Source organism: Ahaetulla prasina, chromosome 3 (genome assembly GCF_028640845.1).
Source record: "Ahaetulla prasina isolate Xishuangbanna chromosome 3, ASM2864084v1, whole genome shotgun sequence".
NCBI lineage: Eukaryota > Metazoa > Chordata > Lepidosauria > Squamata > Colubridae > Ahaetulla > Ahaetulla prasina.
This window is the reverse complement of record NC_080541.1, coordinates 105311145-105333981: the sequence shown is the minus strand read 5'-3', so window position 1 is coordinate 105333981 and position 22837 is coordinate 105311145. Positions and strand designations below refer to the sequence as shown.

The 22837-nt window shown below is 37.6% G+C and overlaps 2 protein-coding genes across 2 annotated transcripts; one reads left to right on the top strand and one right to left on the bottom strand.

Moving 5' to 3' along the window:
- Window positions 1-5370: 5370 nt before the first annotated feature.
- Window positions 5371-15609, bottom strand: CCT5 (chaperonin containing TCP1 subunit 5). Its single transcript, XM_058177740.1, has 11 exons — window positions 15438-15609; window positions 14122-14182; window positions 13868-14032; window positions 13238-13436; window positions 11452-11644; window positions 11126-11275; window positions 10114-10233; window positions 9853-10038; window positions 8717-8854; window positions 7885-8065; window positions 5371-5705 (listed from the first exon to the last, which is right to left on the bottom strand). The coding sequence occupies exons 1-11, from the start codon at window positions 15540-15542 to the stop codon at window positions 5578-5580; spliced, it is 1626 nt and encodes a 541-aa protein (XP_058033723.1). The 5' UTR covers window positions 15543-15609; the 3' UTR covers window positions 5371-5577.
- Window positions 15610-17149: 1540 nt separating this feature from the next.
- ATPSCKMT (ATP synthase c subunit lysine N-methyltransferase) lies at window positions 17150-22582 on the top strand. Its single transcript, XM_058176195.1, has 5 exons — window positions 17150-17538; window positions 18341-18639; window positions 19831-19968; window positions 20559-20609; window positions 21678-22582. The coding sequence occupies exons 1-5, from the start codon at window positions 17343-17345 to the stop codon at window positions 21876-21878; spliced, it is 885 nt and encodes a 294-aa protein (XP_058032178.1). The 5' UTR covers window positions 17150-17342; the 3' UTR covers window positions 21879-22582.
- The last annotated feature ends 255 nt before the right edge of the window (window positions 22583-22837 follow it).

Below are 22837 nucleotides of genomic sequence, written 5' to 3'. Positions count from 1 at the left end.
GAAAACTGCACCTTTGGGGCAGCCATGATCTGGATGACTGAGAATCTCTACAGACTTTAATACAGTAGTTACAATTTTTTCCTTACCAGAACCAGATCTCAAAATAACAATGATGTTGAGGATGTTATCCGTTCAATCGTGTCCAATTTTTGGAGATTCTATAGGCCAGTTCTCTCCACATCTTCCAATCTTGCAACTTTAAATAATAGAATACAACAGTTTAAGTGCTTAAACCTTTCTACCATGATCTATAATTTACAGTGAATGGCTAGAGGAGCTGTAAATAAGTGAATGATTTATTAACATTGAATTAATTAAAGGAGTACATTCAGAAGTATATCTAAGATACCAGTAAAAGAAACTGACCACAAAATACCACCAAATGTCCCCCCACACCAAGCTTCCACATGCTCGATTGGAGGGCTGCTCTTTATGATTCAGCCCATGTTTTTGCAGATTTAATTCCCAGATAGAGTTGGTAACAAATTCTGCCACAAAATTTGAACAGCTGCTACCCTCAGCGTATATGAAGAGAATTAAATGGATCAGTCGGATTCAGGATAAAGCAGATTTTTGTGTCTGGCTTTCTCCAATACCCAGATTCAAAGAAATTTGGGGGTCAGTCTAATTTTTTCCCAGTCTTACAGTTACGTGGCATAACCATTGTGACCTTAGCTTCCTTATTGTGTGAGTTGGCTCAGTGAGCCATTTTTCCTTATTTTACTTTGATTCTGTATTTTTTATAAAAATAATAGCTTTGAGAACGCTCACTGTTCCCACTCCAAGGGGAGTGTTTTTTCTGCAGATGTTTACACAAAAAAACCATGCTGTTTCCTATGCAAATTAACACTAATTAACACATTAACGAAGTTTTCAAAAAAGAATCCCTTTTTTCAGTGGTGGGATTCAAATAATTTAACAACCGGTTCTCTGCCCTAATGATTACTTCCAACAACCAGTTCATCAAACTGCTCAGAAAGTTAACAACCGGTTCTCCCGAAGTGGTGCGAACTGGCTGAATCTCACCACTGCCTTTTTTCCTATAAATTGAGGTCAAGGAAGTTTCTACCATGCTACAGATACCACAATTTTATCATTAAGACCCCTCAATATTTTCTCAGAATAGTGTCATTTTTTAAAATTCCATCTATGCTTGGACTTTGGCAACAGCAAAAAACCAGTCTGAACCACAGGCCACACTTTTTTGCATTCCTAATTTCAAGAAATCAAACATTCAAAATCTTAAAACTTGTAGTCCCCATAATGGTATTGTATTTAATGAAATCCTGCAGATGTGTGGAATAATTTGCAGTACCATGGAAAACTCTGATTTTAAAATCTCAAGACTCATTTGTTTATTTCATAATTTAACAGAATCAAGAATGTAAGATTAATTCCTGTTTAATGTTGTGCATGCAATATTGTTCCTTCCTTAAAAGTATACAAAATGAATAAACTGTAATGCAAAAGAAGCATACAAACTGCAATTACTCATTCAGACAATTTAAATCCCTGTACACTACATAAAAAATGGAATACTCAAATTCAACCTTACATCACTGGACAGCAACTCACAAATTTGCTAACAACCCAAACCTTATTGCTAGAGGATTTTGAAAGAAAGAAATTAAAGTTTATTGGACTCTAAAATTGTATATAGAGCATATGACTACTTTGCTCTTAAGAAAAAAAAATCTTAAATCTTATTAGATCAAGTCATAATCATGAAACAATCTGCAGATTATTTCATCCCACAATAACAGGTTGTTTAACCAACTGCACACTTTGATTAAATACATGAATAGAGTTGCAGTAGTGCTCAGAAATTCACAACAGGAATTTAAGGCGGGGGGGGGAGGGGGGGAGAACCACCAAACATAAAGGCAGCCTTGGAAAGATGTGGACCAGATGTAAGACTTTTCTGAGAATGAGGACCATGATCAAAAAGGCTGTCTAGTGAGACATATTTCATAAAATATAAACCTTCCATATATACAGACCAAGTCTTCCATTTATTTATTTATTTATTTATTTATTTATTTATTTATTTATTTATTTATTTAATCAAATTTGTATACCGCCCTATCTCCCGAGGGACTCAAGCGGTTCTGAGCAAATAAAACATATAAATACAAATTAAGATCACAATTAAAAAACTTATTCTAAAGCCAAATTAATTAAAAATGATATAAATACTAAAACCAATTAAAATCAACCTAAATTTAAAATCTAGTCCAGTCCTGCGCAAATGAATAAATGTGTTTTAAGCTCACGACGGAAGGTTCGGAGGTCCGGAAGTTGACGAAGTCCTGGGGGGAGTTCGTTCCAGAGGGTGGAAGCCCCCACAGAGAAGGCCCTTCCCCTGGGTGTCGCCAGACGACACTGCCTAGCTGACGGCACCCTGAGGAATCCCTCTCTGTGAGAGCGCACGGGTCGGTGAGAGGTATTCGGTAGCAGCAGGCGGTCCCGTAAGTAACCCGGCCCTATGCCATGGAGCGCTTGTTATTTGTGTTTAGGTAACTTATGAAATTTTGGGAGAGGATGAGAGTCCTAAATGCAAAGTAACATGTTGCTGATAGACAACACTAAATATGTAATTTCATCTTAGAAGAAGATCACAATTTCTTCTAGTAGAAAACTCAGCTAGGGGATGCCAAGAGTTATACTCTGAGCAAACTGGGGAAAGCTTCTGCAGTAAGCATGCAGTCCTGAAAAGAGATTCATCTATTTTAATAAGTCACAATGCATTCACATATTTGCATGTCTCAAAGCACTTCTTCTCAAATGAATCCAAAATTCTGCACAAATTGCCCAATATTATTTATTTTATTCCTGTACTCTTTATGACTAGAATCTATAATGTATAAATGCACATATTCACAACATGTCCAGTAGATTAAGTTTTGTGTGGAGGTAACTGGCTGGCTGGTGACAGAAGAATATATCAAGGATACAACTAGCATAAGTAAAGTACATATATATTCAGTTAAGTATATCACATACAGGCAAAGATTTTACAGATAATTCTTGACTAATTGTTTAGTGACGGTTTGAAGTTACAACAGCACCGAAAAAAGCAACTTACAATCAGTCTTGCCCTTGGGACCATCAATTCCACATGGTCATGTGACTATGGTTTGGGCACTTGGAAACTGGTACGTACTTATTGGCTGCAGCATGCTGGAATCACAAAACTACCATTTGCAACCTTTCCAGCTGGCTTCTGATAAGTAGTCAATGGAAAAAGCTGGATTCAACTAATGACCATGGCAAAAATGGTAATAAAATTGGTCATGGTCATGTGATGACTCACTTAATGACTATCACTTAGCAATGGAAATTCCAGTCATAGTTATAACTGTAAAGCTGGACTACCAATAGAATAGAATAGAATAGAATAGAATTTTTTATTGGCCAGGTGTGATTGGACACACAAGGAATTTGTCTTGGTGCATATGCTCTCAGTGTACATAAAAGAAAAGATACCTTCATCAAGGTACAACATTTACAACACAAATGATGGTCAATATATCAATATAAATCATAAGGATTACCAGCAACAAAGTTAGTCATACAGTCATAAGTGGAAAGAGATTGGTGATGGGAACGACGAGATTAATACTAGTGCAGATTTAGTAAATAGTTTCACAGTGTTGAAGGAATTGTTTGTTTAGCAAAGTGATGGCCTTCGGGAAAAAACTGTTCTTGTATCTAGTTGTTCTGGTGTGCAGTGCTCTATAGCGTCGTTTTGAGGGTAGGAATTGAAATAGTTTATGTCCAGGATGTGAGGGATCTGTAAATATTTTCACGGCCCTCTTCTTGATTCGTGCAGTATACAGGTCCTCAATGGAAGGCAGGTTGGTAGCAATTATTTTTTCTGCAGTTCTAATTATCCTCTGAAGTCTGTGTCTTTCTTGTTGGGTTGCAGAACCGAACCACAGTTATAGAGGTGCAAATGACAGACTCAATAATTCTTCTGTAGAACTGAATCAGCAGCTCCTTGGGCAATTTGAGCTTACTGAGTTGGCGCAGAAAGAACATTCTTTGTTGTGGTTTTTTGATGATGTTTTTGATGTTAGCTGTCCATTTTAGATCTTGCGATATGATAGAACCTAGAAATTTAAAGGTTTCTACTGTTGATACTGTGTTGTCTAGTATTGTGAGAGGTGGAAGTATGGAAGGGTTTCTCCTAAAGTCTACCACCATTTCTATGGTTTTGAGTGTGTTCAGTTCCAGATTGTTTTGGTTGCACCACAAGGCTAGTCGTTCGACCTCTCATCTATATGCGGATTCATCAGTCTCGAATGAGACCAATCACCCTTTTGTGTCATCTGCGAACTTCAGTAGTTTAACAGATGGATCCTTGGAGATTCAGCCATTGGTATAGAGAGAAGTGGGGAGAGGACACAGCCTTGGGGGGCCCCTGTGCTAATTGTACAGGTATTTGATGACAACTGCTATAAAGGACACTATTCTTTTGCAATTAGTGACTTAATAGTGGGGGAGAAGACAAATCTATGGCACGGGTGTCAAACTTGATCTCGTTATGTGACATATCACAATGTATCACTTTTTTGCCTTTGCGGAGCTGGGGTGGGCGTGGCCTGTGCGTGACGCATCGGGCCTGTGGGCCGCCAGTTTGATACCCCTGATCTATGGAATAGAGAACAGAACCAAGTATTCTGAGAGATTGGCCTTTTTATCTGAACACCAAAGATAATAATACAATGTTAGCAACTTGTATCAAATAGTAATTCTCTGCTGCAGTTATTTCATAATTTCAATAATACTAAATTCTAAATTATGATTATGAATTTATAAAGCACTGAAATTTTTTTTAAAAAAACCCTCTTGTTCCTATTCAAAGCTAGAAATCTCTTATATCGGCTTCCCCCAATACATTGTGTTCTACATCTGTTACTTCAATTCACAGAATTTCTAATCTGCTCTTTTTCAGATGAGTTAAAATTTATATCAGTGAAAGGCGGCTATAGTTCAAACCAATGTTTAAAAGCATACTGACAGGAATCTAACATATTAGGGCTAAATAACAAAGATATGTAACAAATCTCTCCCTCCATCTGAGAACCCAACCTACCGCTATTAATTTAGATTCAAATTTATCATTCTGTCAGGTAGCGATGAAGTTGGGAATCTGACAGAATCTGAATCTGGGCTACTGTACTCCAAAGCAGCACTTGCCAGAGTGCTCTGCTTTTCTGAATCCACTTAACTGCTCTGATTACTGCAGCATTACAACAATGCTAGGACTGTTTAGTACATTCCTTGCTAAATCCCAAACTTTATAAAAATGGTTTATATAAGTCACATTAACTTCAGTAACATTACAAAAGGAATTAGGGCTGCAAATAATGAACAAGTGTGGTTTATTCTTTTCCACAGAAACTCCGTATAATGAAAGGTTAAATACAGCATAACTTAAAAAATGCTCAATGATACTTCTGAAGTGTTGAAGTCTTATTAGTAATTTATTGATCTAGTAACATCAAAGACAGCCTATGGGGAAAAATCTGTTGACATGACTACTAAATTTATAACATTTCAGCTTTTACATGTTCATTCTTCAGTTTCACCAGGCTTGCGAATATCATCTATCTTCAGAATCATTCTAACCATCTGAGTGGCAAGAGATATCTGCTGCTTTTTGCCAATTAAAGTTTCTATAACATTTTGTTCCTTCATATCTGTAAAAAGAGGAAATTTAAATGCATTGAGTTAATTTAAAAAATTGCAATTACTTTATTCTAAAATAATGCAAAACAAAACAAAGTAACAGTCAAATCCCATCCACAACCCATTTATTTGTGGTTCTTATATTACAGTTTTGCCATTATATTCAAGCAGAGATTAAAGAAATCATAGTTGATAACCACCATTTCTTTAAATAATTACCAGCCACATTTGCCAAATGCAGTACTGACACCATTTGCAGATTCCCAAAGCATTTATAAAACCAGTGGCTATTAGTTATCAGCCTGAATTTATCCAAAGGCAAATCTATATGACAGAGTACTTTCTCTGCTTATTACTAGTCCTAAAGGGATCTAGGCAAAGGCTTTTATATAGAGGGGGAAAGGGGGGGAAAAAGACTATATAATGCATTTAAAGCACCGTAAAGACATACAGGTAGTCCTTGACTTACAATCATTCATTTAGTGACCGACTGTAGTTACATCAGCACTGAAAAAAGTGACTTGTAACTGTTTTTCACTTATGACCATTGGAGCAGCCCCATGGTCACATGACCAAAACTCATAAATACATGCCAGTTGCCATGTGCTAAGTTGCACTCACTTAACAACTGCCTTGCTTAGCAGCAGCAATTTGGGCTCAACTGTGATCGTAAATTGGGGCCTACCTGTATATAAATTCATATTATATGAATTCATTCATTCAGGGGGCTCGGGAGGACCCCTTGCAGGGATGTGCTGAGGAATTTGGAAGTTATCTGCACGATAAAATCGCTCAGATCCGGGACGGGCTGGACACCGATTGGGTAGATCCAGATGGGATGACGCAGGCACGTCTTGAGAACATTGTTTGGGCTGAGTTTGACCCTGACTCCCGATGACATGGACAGGATATTGGGGAGGTTGAACGCCACCACATGTTTATTGGACCCATGTCCCTCCTGGCTAGTACTGGCCAAGGAGGTCACACGAGGCTGGCTCCAGGGAATTACCAGTGCTTCTCTGAGGGAGGGAGTCTTCCCAGCTGCCTTGAAAGAGGTGGTGGTGAGGCCCCTCCTTAAGAAGCCTTCCCTGGACCCAGCTATTCTGGCTAATTACCGTCCGGTCTCCAATCTTCGCTTTTCGGCGAAGGTTGTTGAGAGTGTGGTGGCCTGGCAACTCCCCCAGTACCTGGAGGAAACTGTTTATTTAGACCTGTGCCAGTCCGGCTTCAGGCCTGGGTACCGCACAGAGACGGCTTTGGTCGCGTTGGTCGATGATCTCTGGAGGGCGCGGGACAGAGGTTGTTCCTCTGTCCTTGTCCTGTTAGATCTGTCAGCGGCGTTCGATACCATCGACCATGGTATCCTGCTGCGGCGGTTGGAGGGTCTGGGAGTGGGGGGCACCGTTTTACAGTGGTTCTCCTCCTACCTCTCCGACCACTCGCAGACGGTGTTAACAGGGGGGCAGAGATCTACTGCTATGCAACTCACTTGTGGGGTGCCGCAGGGGTCGATTCTCTCACCCTCCTGTTTAACATTTATATGAAGCCGCTGGGAGAGATCATCCGTGGTTTCGGGGTGAGTTGTCAGCTGTATGCTGGCGATACTCAACTGTACATTTCCACCCCGAACCACCCCAATGAAGCCATCGATGTGATGACTCGGTCTCTTGAAGCCGTTCGGGTCTGGATGGGGACGAACAGGCTCCGACTCAACCCATCCAAGACGGAGTGGCTGTGGATGCCGGCGTCCCGGCACAGTCAGCTTACTCCATTACTGACTGTGGGGGGTGAATCGCTAGCCCCCAGGGAATCGGTGCAATTTAGGCGTTCTCCTGGACGCACGGCTGTCCTTAGAAGACCATTTGACGGCCTGATTGATTTTAATATGGGGGGTTTTAGCAGGTTTTTAAACAGGGTTTTAGTTTTTGTAAAAAAAATTAGCTATATTTTTTAAATATACAGCGGTCGAATTTAGATTTTTAAATTTGTTATAATATTTTAATTTGTCTTGGATCTCTGTTGTTTTATTTGCTGTACACCGCTCTGAGTCTTCGAGAAGGGCGGTATAAAAATATGAATGAATGAATGAATGAATGAATGAATGAATGAATAAATATTAAAGCTATTGTTATATTGATTGATGCTTAAATGAAAACAAAGCCAACACATCTAAAAAAAGTGGGTTCTTACCATTTGTTCCTGTACGTAAGCAATCAATACCCAGAGCAGGGTTGTTTTCTTTCACTTGTCGAGCTCGTACTGCAGTCATTGTTTGAATGGGATTCATACCACTATTCTCAGAAAGTGCAAATGGAATGACTTCTAAGGCATCAGCAAAAGCTCTCATGGCATACTGCTCCAGTGATGGGCACTAAAATCAAGGTAGCAGATTTCAAATGGGCAATTAAATCATAAACAATCAGTTGAAACATCTCAATGCATTATTGTCTGAAAAGGCAGCAGCTGTTCAGTTCTATGCTAGAATTATTCTCTTCAACTTTAAAAACACTATTATAATCCAAGATATTTATTTTGATTAAACTACTAAGGAGGTAAACTTCATTCCGATGATCAACAGCAAACTATATTGCTCTTAATAAAATATATCCCGGGATTATTAATACTTCAAAACAAAGTACCCTATTACTTTTTGGGGGGGCATTGCAGGATTTATTTTTATCAACAGGTCTAAAGTTGTGGACATCCAGAGATTAAATTGCAATTAAGAATTTTTGAAAACTGTTGTGAAAACAGTTTTGAAAACTGATTAAAGCAAATGATGCTTTAATCAGAAAGAAACATTTTTAATCATCTGAATACTTTTTGTTTTATCAACCCAGGAAACAATCCATTCCATCAACCTGTGGCCACAAAACTATTTCAATTATATACATGCTGATAGAAAAATGTTTATAGGTGCTCCCTCAAAAACATTAGGTATAAATAAAATCAATTTTGCAGCGTAGTATTTCAGCCTCTATAGTTTAAAAATAAAAAAGATTTAATGTATAAAATGTTTTACCTTATCTGCAGCTTCACTAACAGCCAGTGCACAAGAGATCTCAGAAGCACCTCCACCATAAACAATGCGGTTATCTCGAACAAGATTCCTGATTACACACAATGCATCATGAAGAGACCGTTTGGCTTCTTCAATTATCTTTGATTATAGGAAACAAACACAAACATATAAGTTGAAGTTCTATACCTAGTTCTTTATTCTCATCTAGCTGTATATATCCTAATAAATGTATTTTAAGCCAACAAACTATTTACTTGAGCACTATAATCCAAAAATACAAACTGAACTCTGTAGAACTTGTACAGTCATAGAAATATAGTCCTCAATTTACAACCATTCATTTAATGAAGTTAAATGAAGTTTGAAGTTAAGACAGCACTGAAGAAAGTGACTTATGACTGGTCCTTTCACTTATGTTCATCATAACACTCCATGATCATTGTATGATTCATTTAATGTCCATGGCAAAAGTCATAAAATCAGGCATGACTCAATGACTGCACTGCTTAGTAACCACAGTTGCAGTCCCAATTGTGGTTGTTTAAATTGAGCATTACCTATATATATTTCAGTAATTCACAGAAACATTTTTCACATTATGTCTGTCTGGATCAAAAGCAGAACACACAAAAATTGCATTCAATTTACTGAAAGAGATGCTCTTCCCTATTCTCATGCAATTGTGTCTAGACCACAATCCCCGTATTTGTAAGAGAAAGAGCTTGGGAATACTGCTATACAGCTTAGATCCTTCTGCTAATGCAGAGCTGAAAAACCTTTTCTGGCCAACATCTGTTCTTTTTTTCTTTGCCTTGCGCAGAGGGACACAGAAGTAAATTTTCCGATTTCCTCCATTAATCTTCCTAGAGAAACAAAATTTGTCCATCCAACCCTGTGGAGTTTAAGCTATCTATTTTGCTTTTTAAATAGCAAATTGGTCTTATTTTTCTAGGTTATGTATAAAGCATATCCATGTTAACTGTAGCAAAAAATGTAAAGCAAATAAAATAGCCAATGCGATCCTTTGAGAATTTTGCATTCATTAATAATTATCCACCTGAAAGACAGCCTGTATAATCAGTATAATCCAGCCCTGAAATGGTGTCCCTCCATGAACTTTACTTGAACTTGCTCACCATTTTATTTCCACCTCTAATAAAGATAGTCACTGCTCTGGAATTCTGGCATTGTTCAATCACAAGCATTTTGTCTTTTGTTGTTCCAAATGAGATTTCTCTGACTATGCCAGCAAATCCTAATTTTTCAGGCGTAAGCTCACAGAAGCGAGGAACAATGCGTCCTCCGGTTGCAATGGCAATCAACTGAAAATAAAAACAGACCAGTAAGAAGAACATCTTAAATATAAAAAACACAAATAATAAACACTTAATACTTACTTCTATTTCTGGGCCACCAACCCAACGAACAGCAGGCAATTCATTCTGGAGTAATAAATGATTGGCCTCATCATCAAATCCCCACTGGCAGATAGCTAAGTTTGCACCAGTATCTTTGATCTAAAAATACAAGCATTCGTTTTACTTCTATTGTAACTTATTCCTTTTTGAACAATATTAACAGTGCACATATGGTAAACAAAAGTTTTAATTTAAAATCAACAAAGCTACTCCCAGATCAAAATAATTACAATGGTTATTATATATCATATGATTATTATATAGTAATAGGGAAACCTTGGCTATTTTCCCCAAAATGGCATCTAGGATGGCCAATGCCGAGTCTTCCACCTGAGTTTTTTCCCCTCACATCATGAATTCCCACAAAGCCACCATATTTCATCATAAAGATTAAACTGAACAGGCATGGTAAGAAATATTCTACTATGTTTGTGCTTTCTAACTAGTAATGTCTTCCATAGCAGGCATTTCAGAAATTGAAATCCCCTTCCTTGCCCCGCAACCATTTTGCCAGAATAACCACATTTTTTGAAAAGGTTGATGATCCTTCTTAATTGGCCAATACGAAAATAAAAGGTATAAAATAAAAATGTTTCAACAAAAATACGGACACAAGAACAAAAGGAATGAGCCCAGAAATAAGCCAAGGAGTTAGCTTCATATAAGCAAAATAACATACAGAAGTTTTCCCCCCACCAGTAACTTTAGAAGCAAATATGTCAAATTTTGTATTCCGAGTGGATCACAGTGCCTTGCTTTCATTCATACACACACATATATACAAATACATTTATTTATATAAAATGAGACATTAAGCTGTATCTTAATATAAAAAATATTAGATATAAATATTAAGAATGGAAATAATTTCACATTTAGCAAGTAGCCACAATTGCATTACTATTTAATCATTAGCATAGGATTAACATAATGTAGATATTTGAAACGAAAATTTTATAAAAATTTGTTATTGTCAAGTGCATCTTCTAACCTGTTTCACCATCTCATCAAATTTTTCTTTCTCATACTGCTGCAATGCCTTGAAGTCTTCCACACATGTAACATCGAGCTTATGCTTAGTTTTTGGTTTAGGAGGTTCAAATGGACAGGTCAGTATTGCAATTTTAGCATCTTTAACTTCCTGAAGAAAGAATGATAGCATTTTAAGAGGCAGTTAACTGAGTTTATCTAATAATCATAATTATTTTCTAATTATGTATGATAAAGGAGCTAACATAATAAAATAGCAATGTGAAAATTTAAAATTTAATTACTTTATGTAAAAAATAACAGTTTATCACCAACAAAAACACTTACTTTAGGCATTTGTGGGTGGCTGAAGTCTTTATCCACAATAACACCCTTAATGAGCTGAGTGTCCTCCAATCTTCCACCAACTTTGCCTTGGACCTTTATCAGCTCAAAATCCACATCTCTGCGTTCCATATCTGCCACTGTTAATATTGCATTAACAGCTATTTCTGCCATTTGTCTATGGCAACGATTAATTCTAAATACAAAAGAAAGCATTGATTCAGCTTTTTCAGATGCTAAAACAAAAGCAAACAAAATTTTATAGAACAAAATGATTTAGCAAGATTTCGAAGAATGTATAGTATACAAACTACATTGTAGTACAATGCTGAAGCCAATTTGTAGTTGACATAAGAGTATGTTATAGGGCTTGTTTAAACAGGAAAGGGCAATACAAATATTCAAGGTGGATAAAAATCATTTAAAAATTTTTTAAAAATCAGATTTTTTATTTAAATTGGATTTTTTGTTGTTTATCAAATTTATTTTAATAAAATGCTTTTGGAGTAAAATCTATCTAAAGATACTTTTCTATTTAAGATACATTAATAATTTAATTTATTCATCATGAAATGGAGCTTAGTTACGTAGCATGAAGCTGTGTTTTCTGCAATATTGGGACTGTTGGTGAGTGAACAGCGGGCCAAAGGAGGAGCTGCTGCGGGACAGAGATGACAGTTGCTTTTTAAAAATTATGGTTTAAATTGACTTGATTTAAATCAAATCCACCCTGCAAATATTTGAGGGCATGCTTTTCCAGAGGATCTTTGGACAGAAAATTTCCGGAGTTCCATTAGTTGACACAATTTAATTAGTTGGACCAAGATCTTTGTAGGATAAAACAGTACAGCAGAAACTACAGGAGATAAACAGTCTCTCAGATATCTGGGCCCTATAGCATGAAAAACTTTATAGAAACCGCTGTGCCATGTGATTTAGATTAGCTAGATAGCAGGAAATCCAACGATTATAGCTAATATAAATCGTGCACCACAGCTGATCATTGCAAATACGGAGCATTTTTACTACCAGTTCGGGAGAATCAGTCTGAACTGGTAGCATTTCATCCCTGACCCACACGACTAATATACAACACATCTTCTCTGTGTTAAATGTTCTTAATCAAAAACCCACTCACTTGACAGTTAGCATGGAGGCTCCTACAATGTAGAACTTTTCAGTAGTTTGCCCCTTTAAAAACCTTCCTTATAGCTTTTTTCCTAGTATTTCTTTTCATTTTACAATTTTATTACTGTATTTTACTGGTAGAATAATATTTGTATTGACTATAACTGCTTTTATATTTAATTATGCTGGTATTATTTTAGATGTAATGCCTTACATTTTGAATATATAGTGTTTAAATATTTTATCATCTTTACATATACTTCGGGGGGAGGGGGCAATGATGGCTCAGATGTTAAAGAAATTGAGCTTGTCAGCTACAAAGCTGACAGCCTGCATTTGAGACCTGAGTGCTGGGCAACGGGGTGAGGACTCACTCCTGCCCCCACATCTCGCCCAGTTTGAAAGCATGCAAATACAAGTAGATTAATAGGTATCACTTTGGTGGGAAAGTAACAGCATTTCTTGCACCTCGGTGTATAGTCATGCTGGCCACATTACCAAGGAAATGTCTTCAGAAAACACTAGCTCCCTCAGCCAAAAAATGGAGATAAGCATCGCCTCCTAGAATCTTATACGACTGAACATATACTTCAGTAATATGAGTAATATGAGTAATATGAATTCTCTTGTGCACTAACTTAGTTCTTTGAAAAATACTTACATTTTTGAGCCTAGAGTTGTCTTTGCTGTCTGAATAAGAGGCTCGGTGTTCTCAGGATCAACAGGAAAACTGTCGCTAATCTTATCTAAATTTTCAATAGCAATACGAGCAGCTTGTTCATAACCATCTGCAATTCGGATTGGATGAATACCACGATCCAGCAAGTGCTCTGCCTGTTCCAATAGCGCACCTGCCAGAACTACAGAACATTATATATTAAAATGATGTACTTTTTGCTGTAAGAAAATATGAAACAATTACCCCGTTTCCCCCAAAATAAGACATCCCCTGATAATAAGCCCAATCGGGCTTTTGAGCGCATGGCAATAAGGCCAAGCGCTTATTTCACGATTAAAAAATATATAAGACAGGGTCTTATTTTTGGGGAAACATGGTACTTAAGGGGAGTTTATCATATATTTCCTGACAGGTTCTGATAAATATCTAGAATTCTTTTGTTAGCAAACAAAAGCTAAATGAACTGTGTTACCCAACATGCAGTAGGAATTGGATGAAAAATAAAGTATCTCATGTTAAGGAATGTTATGAAAATGAAAGTCCAATTTGCTAGATATTGCAGAAAGTAATGCTATTCAATTCTGGTAAGAAAACAAAACAAACAAATCTTACCAACAACACCTGTGGTTCCATCCCCAATCTCATCATCTTGTGATTTTGCCAATTCAACCATAAGTTTAGCAATCTGATGCTCAACATCCATCATATTCAAAATAGTAGCTCCATCATTTGTTACTGTTACATCACCATCTTTGTCAACCATCATCTTATCAAGTCCTATAATAAGCATTTAAAGAACAATATAGATTAAAAGCCTTACAATGTAAAAAGCTTAAAAGTGTACAGAAATAAATCATTTTGCTTACCATTGGGGCCAAGTGATGTTCTAAGTGTATTGGCTACTGCTTTGGCTGCCATTATATGAGACTATTAAAAAAAAAACAAATATAGATTCAGCAGTTTCAAATGCTAAAAATACTACATATTTTGCACATGCACGCATACAAACAAAGCCAGACATTTTGAAGGCAGCTGCTTTTGCAACAGACTTGCAAAAATGGTGCCTATTTAAAAGTTTTGATAAGTGCTTTCTTCTTGCACTTTGTTAACCTCATCTGAATGATCTTCACAGCAACGATACTCTTTGCCTAGTCCATTATCTTAATAATAATAATAATAATAAATAATCTTCTTTATGTTATCATATAAATGTTATTGGAAACAAAACAGAATTTTATGCTGCCAGAACCATTAAAAGTCACAATACGGAAATTACTTTCCCAGCAAGTATCAAAATTCCACAAGCTATCCCTGCTACCCAGACTATTAAAAAATATGGATTTAAAGATGCTTTAAAAGTACTTAAGATAATGCATGACAATCTTTTTTCAAGTGTCTTATCACTGTCAGGCACCCATCCTTAAGCTTACAAATTATAACCAATTATTTCTCTCACTGATAATCCCTATCCTGCTACGCTGATGGTGGCAATGATGAGCTTTTAATTGTGTGGGAGCAACTTCAGAAAAGGAATTAGTTCCCCCCATCTTTTTTCCTCTTCCCCAAATGTCAGGAGGCAACAGAACAGGACATGCCAATCGCTTTCCTCTATGTGCATGGTGCTGAGAAGGATGTAGGTTTTGACACATGGGGGTGTCAAAATTTGAGATCAAGACAGTTGGGCTGCTGAATTGGGGGGCAGGCCGGCTGTTCAAGCAAACAGGAGCCGATCAGCTGATCCACAAGGCAGGGGAGCTTACCCTGCAAAGACGATGACTCTTCTACCCTAGTCGGCATCTGACTTGCTAGGCGGCCAGGTTGCCATAAGCAACCAGTTACCTGCCGTTTTAAGGAAACCGATCGGTACGAATTTAAACACAACCCTGCTAATAATACATCCCGCTGCACGTGGACGAATGCCCTTCCTGCTCCTTTTCCCTTCTTCCAACCGAAATTCCACTGCCCCCCTCCCTCTCCCCAGGCCTCAAACGGCGTGTACGCGAGGGGGATTTGCTGTACCTACAAGGCGACCTTCTGAGGCAAACTTAAGCCGAGAGCGGGGAAAAGGGCCCTGCCCAAGGGACCCAACTCCACACCTCTGAACCTGAATGCCGTTTCAGGAGCAATACACCGGTGGGGTCCGTAGAAGGCAGGGGACCGTTGCCCGGTCCGCGATCTTTACCTTGAGGGCCTCCAAGCCCGTAGAGCGGGTCTTGCGGTCCTGGTCCTTGAGGATGAGGAACGGCCGCCCGTATTCGTCAAAAGCTAAAGTCCCCATGGCCGACATGACGGCGGTCGATCCTCCCGAAGGAAGGCGCACGAGGCCACAATTAACCGCACAGAAAGAAAGAGAACCACGCCGCCCCGCCCCGCCTGACGCAACTCTTCCCTTCTCGCGGGATCCACTCGCGGACAAAAGGAACGCATGCGCACTTTGCTTCTAGAATGCGGCGCCCATTACATTCTAGAAGCCTCTGGGTGGGGCGGGTATATGCGAGTGCGCACGCGCACTAAAATGGTATCGGCTCCCCTTCGGACCATAGAGCTAGGAAACACGCACACGCCGCGTGCGTTCATTGCAACGAAGCGAAGATCACTCTAACGAACTATAGTGGCTTCGTTTACACCTCCCACTAAGGCAGGGGGTCTCCAACCTTGGTCCCGTTAAGACTTGTGGACTTCAACTCCCAAAGTCTCTCAGCCAGCAAAGCAAAGCTTGCTGAGGAGCTCCGGGAGTTGAAGCCCACAAGTCTTAAACTTAAAGAGACCAAGGTTGCAGACCCCTGCACTAAGGCAGTGTTTCTCAACCTCAGCACCTTTTAGATGAGCGGACTTCAGTTCCCAGAATTCCACAGCTTCTGAAGTCCGCACATCTAGAAGTGAAGAAACGCCGCATTAAGACATCGGTCGTGGCTCAACAGATGCTAAAGTGGACTTCTTTCAGAGACACTTGCCTGTGTCTCTGTTCAAGCCTGTGGGAAATCTTTCAGCAAAACGCTATACATGCCTAGTAGTGTATAGTACAGGGGTCTCCAACCTTGGTCCCTTTAAGACTTGTGGACTTCAACTCCCAGAGTCCCTCAGCCAGCAAAGCAAAGCTGGCTGAGGAACTCTGGGAGTTGAAGTCCACAAGTCTTAAAGGGACCAAGGTTGGAGAGCCCTGGTATAGTGGATATGCACGAATGTGCGCCGCGTGGGTTCAGACAGCTTTCCAAGCCGAATTGAGAAATATATTGTTGCGGAATCTGGATAATTTCATCAAGGACTGTTCGTCTTTATATAATTACTCTATGATCTTTCTCATTACTACCGTAGTTTGCCTTCCTCAAGGAGTTTTGCACATCTAAATCATACAGTGATGTTGAAACAGTTAAAATTCAGAGACTAAAACAAAATTATAAATTTGAAAATTACTGTTCATATTCTATCAAAGATAGAACTAAATTGATCACAGAAAAGACAGGTTCAGATTTTTAGTATTTACCTATAACAAGACTGCAGTATATTTTTAGCTAACCAACTTTTTTACATCTATAACTAGCTGAGTTTTGAACAGTACAACTTGTATAGAAAATAAAAGCGCTCAGAGGGATTTATTTTGTGCAGTTTGGGTAAAATTGATGGGTTTTTTTTAATCTAGATATAGTAATTCAAGATACTTCACAGGTAATGGATTATAACTAAATTGAACAAAATACAAAGTTCTCATTAGTTTACCAACATTTCATTTTTACCCTGGGAAAGGGACATAATCCAAGACGCTAAACTAATTAGGCTCCAACTTCACGAAATGTGTTTTCTGCCGTCCCATATTACACTGACACTTGGGCTTATTACAATTTTTTTGCATATTATCTGGGTTTATATAATACACTCAATCTCAAACAAGCAAATCATACATTTAGATAGCACGACTGAACCACAGCTTTACAATACACCCACTTTGTACGTGGTAGCAATTCGGATTTCACCCATTTTATACAACGCCATGTACTAAGGATAACATCATTTCTTGGCTTTTTTTTTTTCATGTGATGATGATGAGATCAGAGAAAGCCTTAACAATCTTCGGTGCCCTATATTTTCAATGCGGATCAGAAAAAACTGTATTCTTCCGAAAAACACGAGTCCCCCTAATGAAAATAATGGTACGATCCACTTGAGCAGGAAGAACGGTTTCCCGCGGTTTCCAATATGTAGGCGCAGGCTTTCGGAGGGGGCAGGTCCTCTTACGTCACTTTGTTCCGAAGGGGTGTGGCCAAGAGCGAAAGGGAATTCTCCAGGTAGGGAGCAATTTCGTGGTGCTTGCTTCTCTGTCCAAATAGTTAGAATTGCGGGTTAATAACTTACGCTTTACTCATTTTTTCCGCACTACTATATTCCCCCCTCCCAAAGATACTTTGATATACATTCAGTAAGCCAATGAGAACTTTCTGGTTTTTTTGTCACCAGTACTGTACATTTTTTGCTTATTCTGATGGAATTGATTATGTGCCATCAAGATCAAGTCGATGTCGATTCCTAGCGATCACTGACATTGCATCCTTTTTTTCATGATGATCTGTCCCTGACCTGATCCCTCAGCTCTTCCAACGGTGCCCCATCACCACTATAATTGAGTCTATACAAAATATTAAATATTGCACCATTTAATTGAAACCTCAGGAACAGGAGATTCAAGTTCTGCCTTAGTCATGAAAACCAGCTGGGTGACAGCTGGTCACTCTCTCTCAGCCTAATTCACCTCACAGGGTTGTTGTTGTGGAGAAAATAGAAGGAGAAAGTAATATTAGATATGTGTAAATTATCTATGGCTTTACAGAGAGATTATATTCAATTGTAGATTTTTCCATTGGCCCTGATAGCTACAGTAGATGAATTCTTGTTCATTCACCTCTCAATATTATTAGCTAAGGAACAAAGTGGTGAGATCTGTTGCTTTATGGCAAAAATATGTGCGTGGATGCTGTTAGAAACCAAGTAATGAAAACCCAAGTAAAGGTTTTCTTGTTTAAATCAGGGACATAAACGTATAAATATCATCTATATCTTGTCAGGCTAAACATACTACTTTTGTTTTTCTAGGTTTTTTGTTTGTTATGTCAAAAATTCTTGCTGAAGGCAATGGAACTCAAGAAGTTACACTTTTGACCAATGCTGATGAAGACTCTACCAAAAGGAATTGGGGTGTTTTGCTCCCTGGTATAATTGGTGGGACATTAGTAGCCTTATACTCTGCGACCATTCCATTTATTGCTCCAGCACTGAGAAAACATTGCCTGCCATTTGTGCCTGCAACTTCAAAGCAGATTGAAAATGTCCTAATCATGTTGAAAGGCAGAAAAGGAATGCTAGTAGATATAGGAAGCGGTGACGGACGTATTGTAAGTTTAAATCGAATCCTGTTTAATGAAATTAAACTTCAGTGAAGTCTATGTTGACATACAGCCCTGCCTTAAATACATTCTTATATCTTTCTCAGGACAAGGATGGAATTTAAAATCACACGCACAACTTAATTAAGCAACCTGCTAGTGATACAAACATCCAGCTTAGTATTGTTCAGAAAGTCTTTCTTAGAGTAGCTTTTGAAAAGCTTTTAGCTGGTAATGTTAACAATTGTTCTGGAGCTCTTAAGGTATGAAAGAAAAGTACTATACCTCTCATTTATAAAATAATTCAGTAGAACTCTGGATTACAGTATAAAGTCTAGTGGTTGTGACTTTATCCTTCTGGGATGCATACTTTTGGCTTCACTTTTCTTCCACCTGTTTTCTACTTTGTCGTGTACTTGTAGTTACCTGGGATTCCATGCACATTATAATCTTACAATAAAATAAGGAAAGGGAAAAATGGGAGCAAGACAGGAGAGCTATCTCATCTCCAGATTTGGCCTTAAAAAGGAATAGAGGGGATCCAAAGAAGAAACCTATCAGAGCTGTTACTTTTCCAGTCTTGTGATATTACAGGCCTAAACAGTTGCTCTGGGTTATGACCTGGCAATCCTCTTAGCTATGTGGGTTCAACTTTTTGTTTTGTTTAATGCGGAAATATTTCATACATGAGACAAAGAGGAGCTTCGCGCAGACAAGTGGGTAGAATGGCAGAGAGGGAATGAGTTCCTTAAATCATTTTCCACAAGCCTACTTAATTTTCTTTGTAAACCATAAGGCAAATCTCTTCTTTCATGACTACAGTAGTGTGGAAATTCAGTAGGCTGGCTGGCAGAGGAGTTACAAGGTTTTTTTAAATTTAACCAGAAGCTTGTAAATCTTGATTTCTATGTTTTTTTCCTCAACCATTACAGTCAGTAGAGAAAGTCAGAATATTAGCTTCTCAGCAGACTAATAATTTTTGTAGACTAATAATTTATACAGATTTATTAACAATATTGCAGTAAGACTACAAAGTGCAATAAATCTCATACATTTATGATGAAGAATCTGACAAAGTATCTTACGCAAATTGCTACGCCTATTTATTTCGTTGTCATATATACATACATATATACACAAATAAATTTTTATAATAAGGAAACAGTTTTTTAAATTAAATACTTATTTATCTTTACTCAGGTAATAGCAGCTGCAAAAGTTGGATTTAAAGCTGTGGGTTATGAATTAAATCCTTGGTTAGTATGGTATTCGAGATACCGTGCCTGGAGAGAGGGAGTTCATCAAGATGTCAATTTTTACATTTCAGACTTATGGAAGGTATGCAAACATAACAAAAACCCAGAATGCAAATCATCAGTTGTCTAGAGAAAGCAAATATCTTATTTACTGTGGCTTTTAACAGGTTTAAAATGCTTCTTATGCCCATTAGTATTTCTGCGGAGTAACTCAGTGGAATTATTGGGCTATATTTTTAAACAGCTGCTATACAAACCAGCAGCGAAGTGGCAATCCTTCTCTTTCCCCATGCTTTTGATTCTATCTTAAGGTCACCTGCTTAGATATACTATTTATGTAATTGGTTACAGTTATTTGCTCCACTAATAAATAAGGTAGAAGGATTTATTCCTTTATCATTGCCTTTCTCACACCTCTGTATCCCTTACCAGATGACTCTGTACCTGTCATCAGTATATGGAGGAAAGATTTGTTTAATACGAATAAAAGATTTGTCCTGATACAAGTGCCAAGGGGTTGTTCCTGAAAGCTTAGAGGAAATGATTTGAACCCACTTGATCTAGCCACCAGTTGTTTTAATCTGATTGGCTTCCCTGAACATGCATGTTCATGAATGAAAAGTGCATTTATATAGCATTAATTCTTAAATTTGACATTTTATTTCAAAACAGATCAGTTTTTCACAGTATACAAACATTGTCATTTTTGGAGTTCCTCAGATGGTAAGTTTCCATTAGAATATTCCAATAGAAGGTCTAATTGTGAGATTGTAGAATATTTGAAGTTTTTATTAATGCATTTGATATAAAGCTTTGTTCATCTTTATAATACTGAGCAGTGGAATCTTTTCATATGTAGTAATTTTATTAAAAATTAGAATTTACAACAGTAATATCAAATAAAACTGGAGGAAGTAAAAAATAGAAAGTGCCAAAAAAGAAAGAAATAGAAAAGAAAAAAGTAAGAATATAGTAAAGAAAAAAAAGAAATAGAGAAAGAACAACTTTCCCCTTCACCACCTCATAGAAATAATTTTAGTAATTTATCACCTCTTAAGCAACAAATGATCCCTTATCTGAGATCTATTTAAAAATCCATAAAATCACATTTCAGGGCTGATGACAGCAAAACTCCATTAGGGATTATCAGAGATGATAACATACCTATTTTAACCGTGAATAAATAAACCAACTTTATATTCCTTCCTTTTGCTTCTTTTTAACAATCTTGATCTTTAATCCCTTCAAATAGTGTCTTGGAACTTGATTTCTTTTCATTTTTTCTTTATTCCTTCTCACAAAGTTAGAGAATGGAATCAGACCCTATAATGGACTTCCTGTGTCCACATTCACATTCAGATCTAGGAAGTTACCTTTGAAATTTTTTTATAGTGTTTGAGATAATTGACTGCAGTCTTAATGAAAGCAGCTTGAGCTTCCCATTATGGATATGAGGAACCTTGAAAAGGAATAATGTATCTGCTTCATTCTGCATTTTGTATTCCTAACCATTTATCACAAGCAACACGTAGTTTTTTTCTGCTAATTTGGTGCAATTGGCATTTTGCTTTCCTGTCTTGTATAGCCAGCATCCGTCTTTCACATTCAGGAGGCCAATTATTTTTAATTATTGCACCCCTTTACTATACTCTCTTCATAGCCAACCATTTTATATTTATACAAGTCCCCACTTGAATGTATATCCCTGAATACTCCCTGATACGCATATTTTTCAGACTGTATCAAGCGTCTCTTCCACATTATTTGAACATTTCTGATCTTTCCTCACAGATGCCACAGCTGGAGAAGAAGCTTGGAGATGAACTCCTGCAGGATGCCAGAGTCATTGCTTGTCGTTTTCCTTTTCCCCATTGGAGACCAAATCATAGCTTTGGCGAAGGCATTGACACCGTTTGGGCATATGATTCCAGATCGTTTAGAATAGAAAAGGAAGATGATACAGCTCTTGTCAAGGGCATCTCTCCCAGTTAGCTAAAACTCCAGAGATAACCTATGTTAGCTTTTAATATGGAAGTGTGGATGTTTTATACAACATATTATTTCTTGTGATTCTTGGGTTTGTGGGCAAGCATTTCAGAAGTTTCTGGAAATATGTGTGTAACGTATCATAAGTGTTAAGCAATGCTTCTGTTATGGAAAAACAAACATATGGAAGTTGCCTCCAGATCTATGGCCCCAACCTTGGAATTCTGTGGGATAACAATTGACACTTAAAATAAATTACAAAACTGCAATTTACCGTTGTAAAAATGCATTGGTAAGAGTATTCAAAATAATATAAATCCTTAGGTTAAAACTATTCTAATAGAGTTAATTTTGAATCCTCAACTTTAATATTTTTAGTACCGTCTGATTAAAGTAATACTTTCCAATCTTATTCTGAATATGTCCCTTTATCTCTGTTTGCTGTTCACTTCAACTATATATTGTTATGAGTCGAGGAACAGGATTTCAAAATTGTCTGCCAGGATGCAGAGCCATAATGAGAAAATCTGTTTTGTGAATTAAAATCTCATGGAGGGAGGGGCAGTGGAATCCTAAGTTAATGAAAAGCAGAAGAGAATATAAAAATAAATATTTTGCTACATGAAGTTGATTTTATTGATAATGTGGTGTTTCATTAAAGTTGTTTAAATATACCCAGAGTCATTGGATTTTTAGACAGAAAAATAGCAGAAGGCAGACAGTGGATTAAAAAAGAAAGGGGGACAGATTTGCATGGGAGGTCAGAAATTTAAGCAAAAGCATCACAGCTTCCATGGGAAAGGGTCAAGATAAGTAAGAATTAAGTAGACTTTGGTGCTAAGTATCTGTCTTAACAGTGGCCAAATAGGCCTGTGTCCTTATTCAGCTAAAAAATCCCACTAATATAGGCAGCCCATACAGGAACAGGGTTATTGTTTGGACACAAGGCATTGTGGAGATACAAT

Bases quoted from the DNA above. Each gene is read 5' to 3' on its own strand.
- ATPSCKMT (XM_058176195.1), top strand. From the start codon at position 17,343: ATGCGGATCAGAAAAAACTGTATTCTTCCGAAAAACACGAGTCCCCCT. The intron at 17,539-18,340 runs GTAGGGAGCAAT...TTGTTTTTCTAG, and splicing joins AGCGAAAGGGAATTCTCCAG to GTTTTTTGTTTGTTATGTCA. The intron at 18,640-19,830 runs GTAAGTTTAAAT...ATCTTTACTCAG, and splicing joins GAAGCGGTGACGGACGTATT to GTAATAGCAGCTGCAAAAGT.
- CCT5 (XM_058177740.1), bottom strand. From the start codon at position 15,542: ATGTCGGCCATGGGGACTTTAGCTTTTGACGAATACGGGCGGCCGTTC. The intron at 14,033-14,121 runs GTAAGCAAAATG...TGCTTATTATAG, and splicing joins AACATCACTTGGCCCCAATG to GACTTGATAAGATGATGGTT. The intron at 13,437-13,867 runs GTAAGATTTGTT...AATGTTCTGTAG, and splicing joins TGGAACCACAGGTGTTGTTG to TTCTGGCAGGTGCGCTATTG.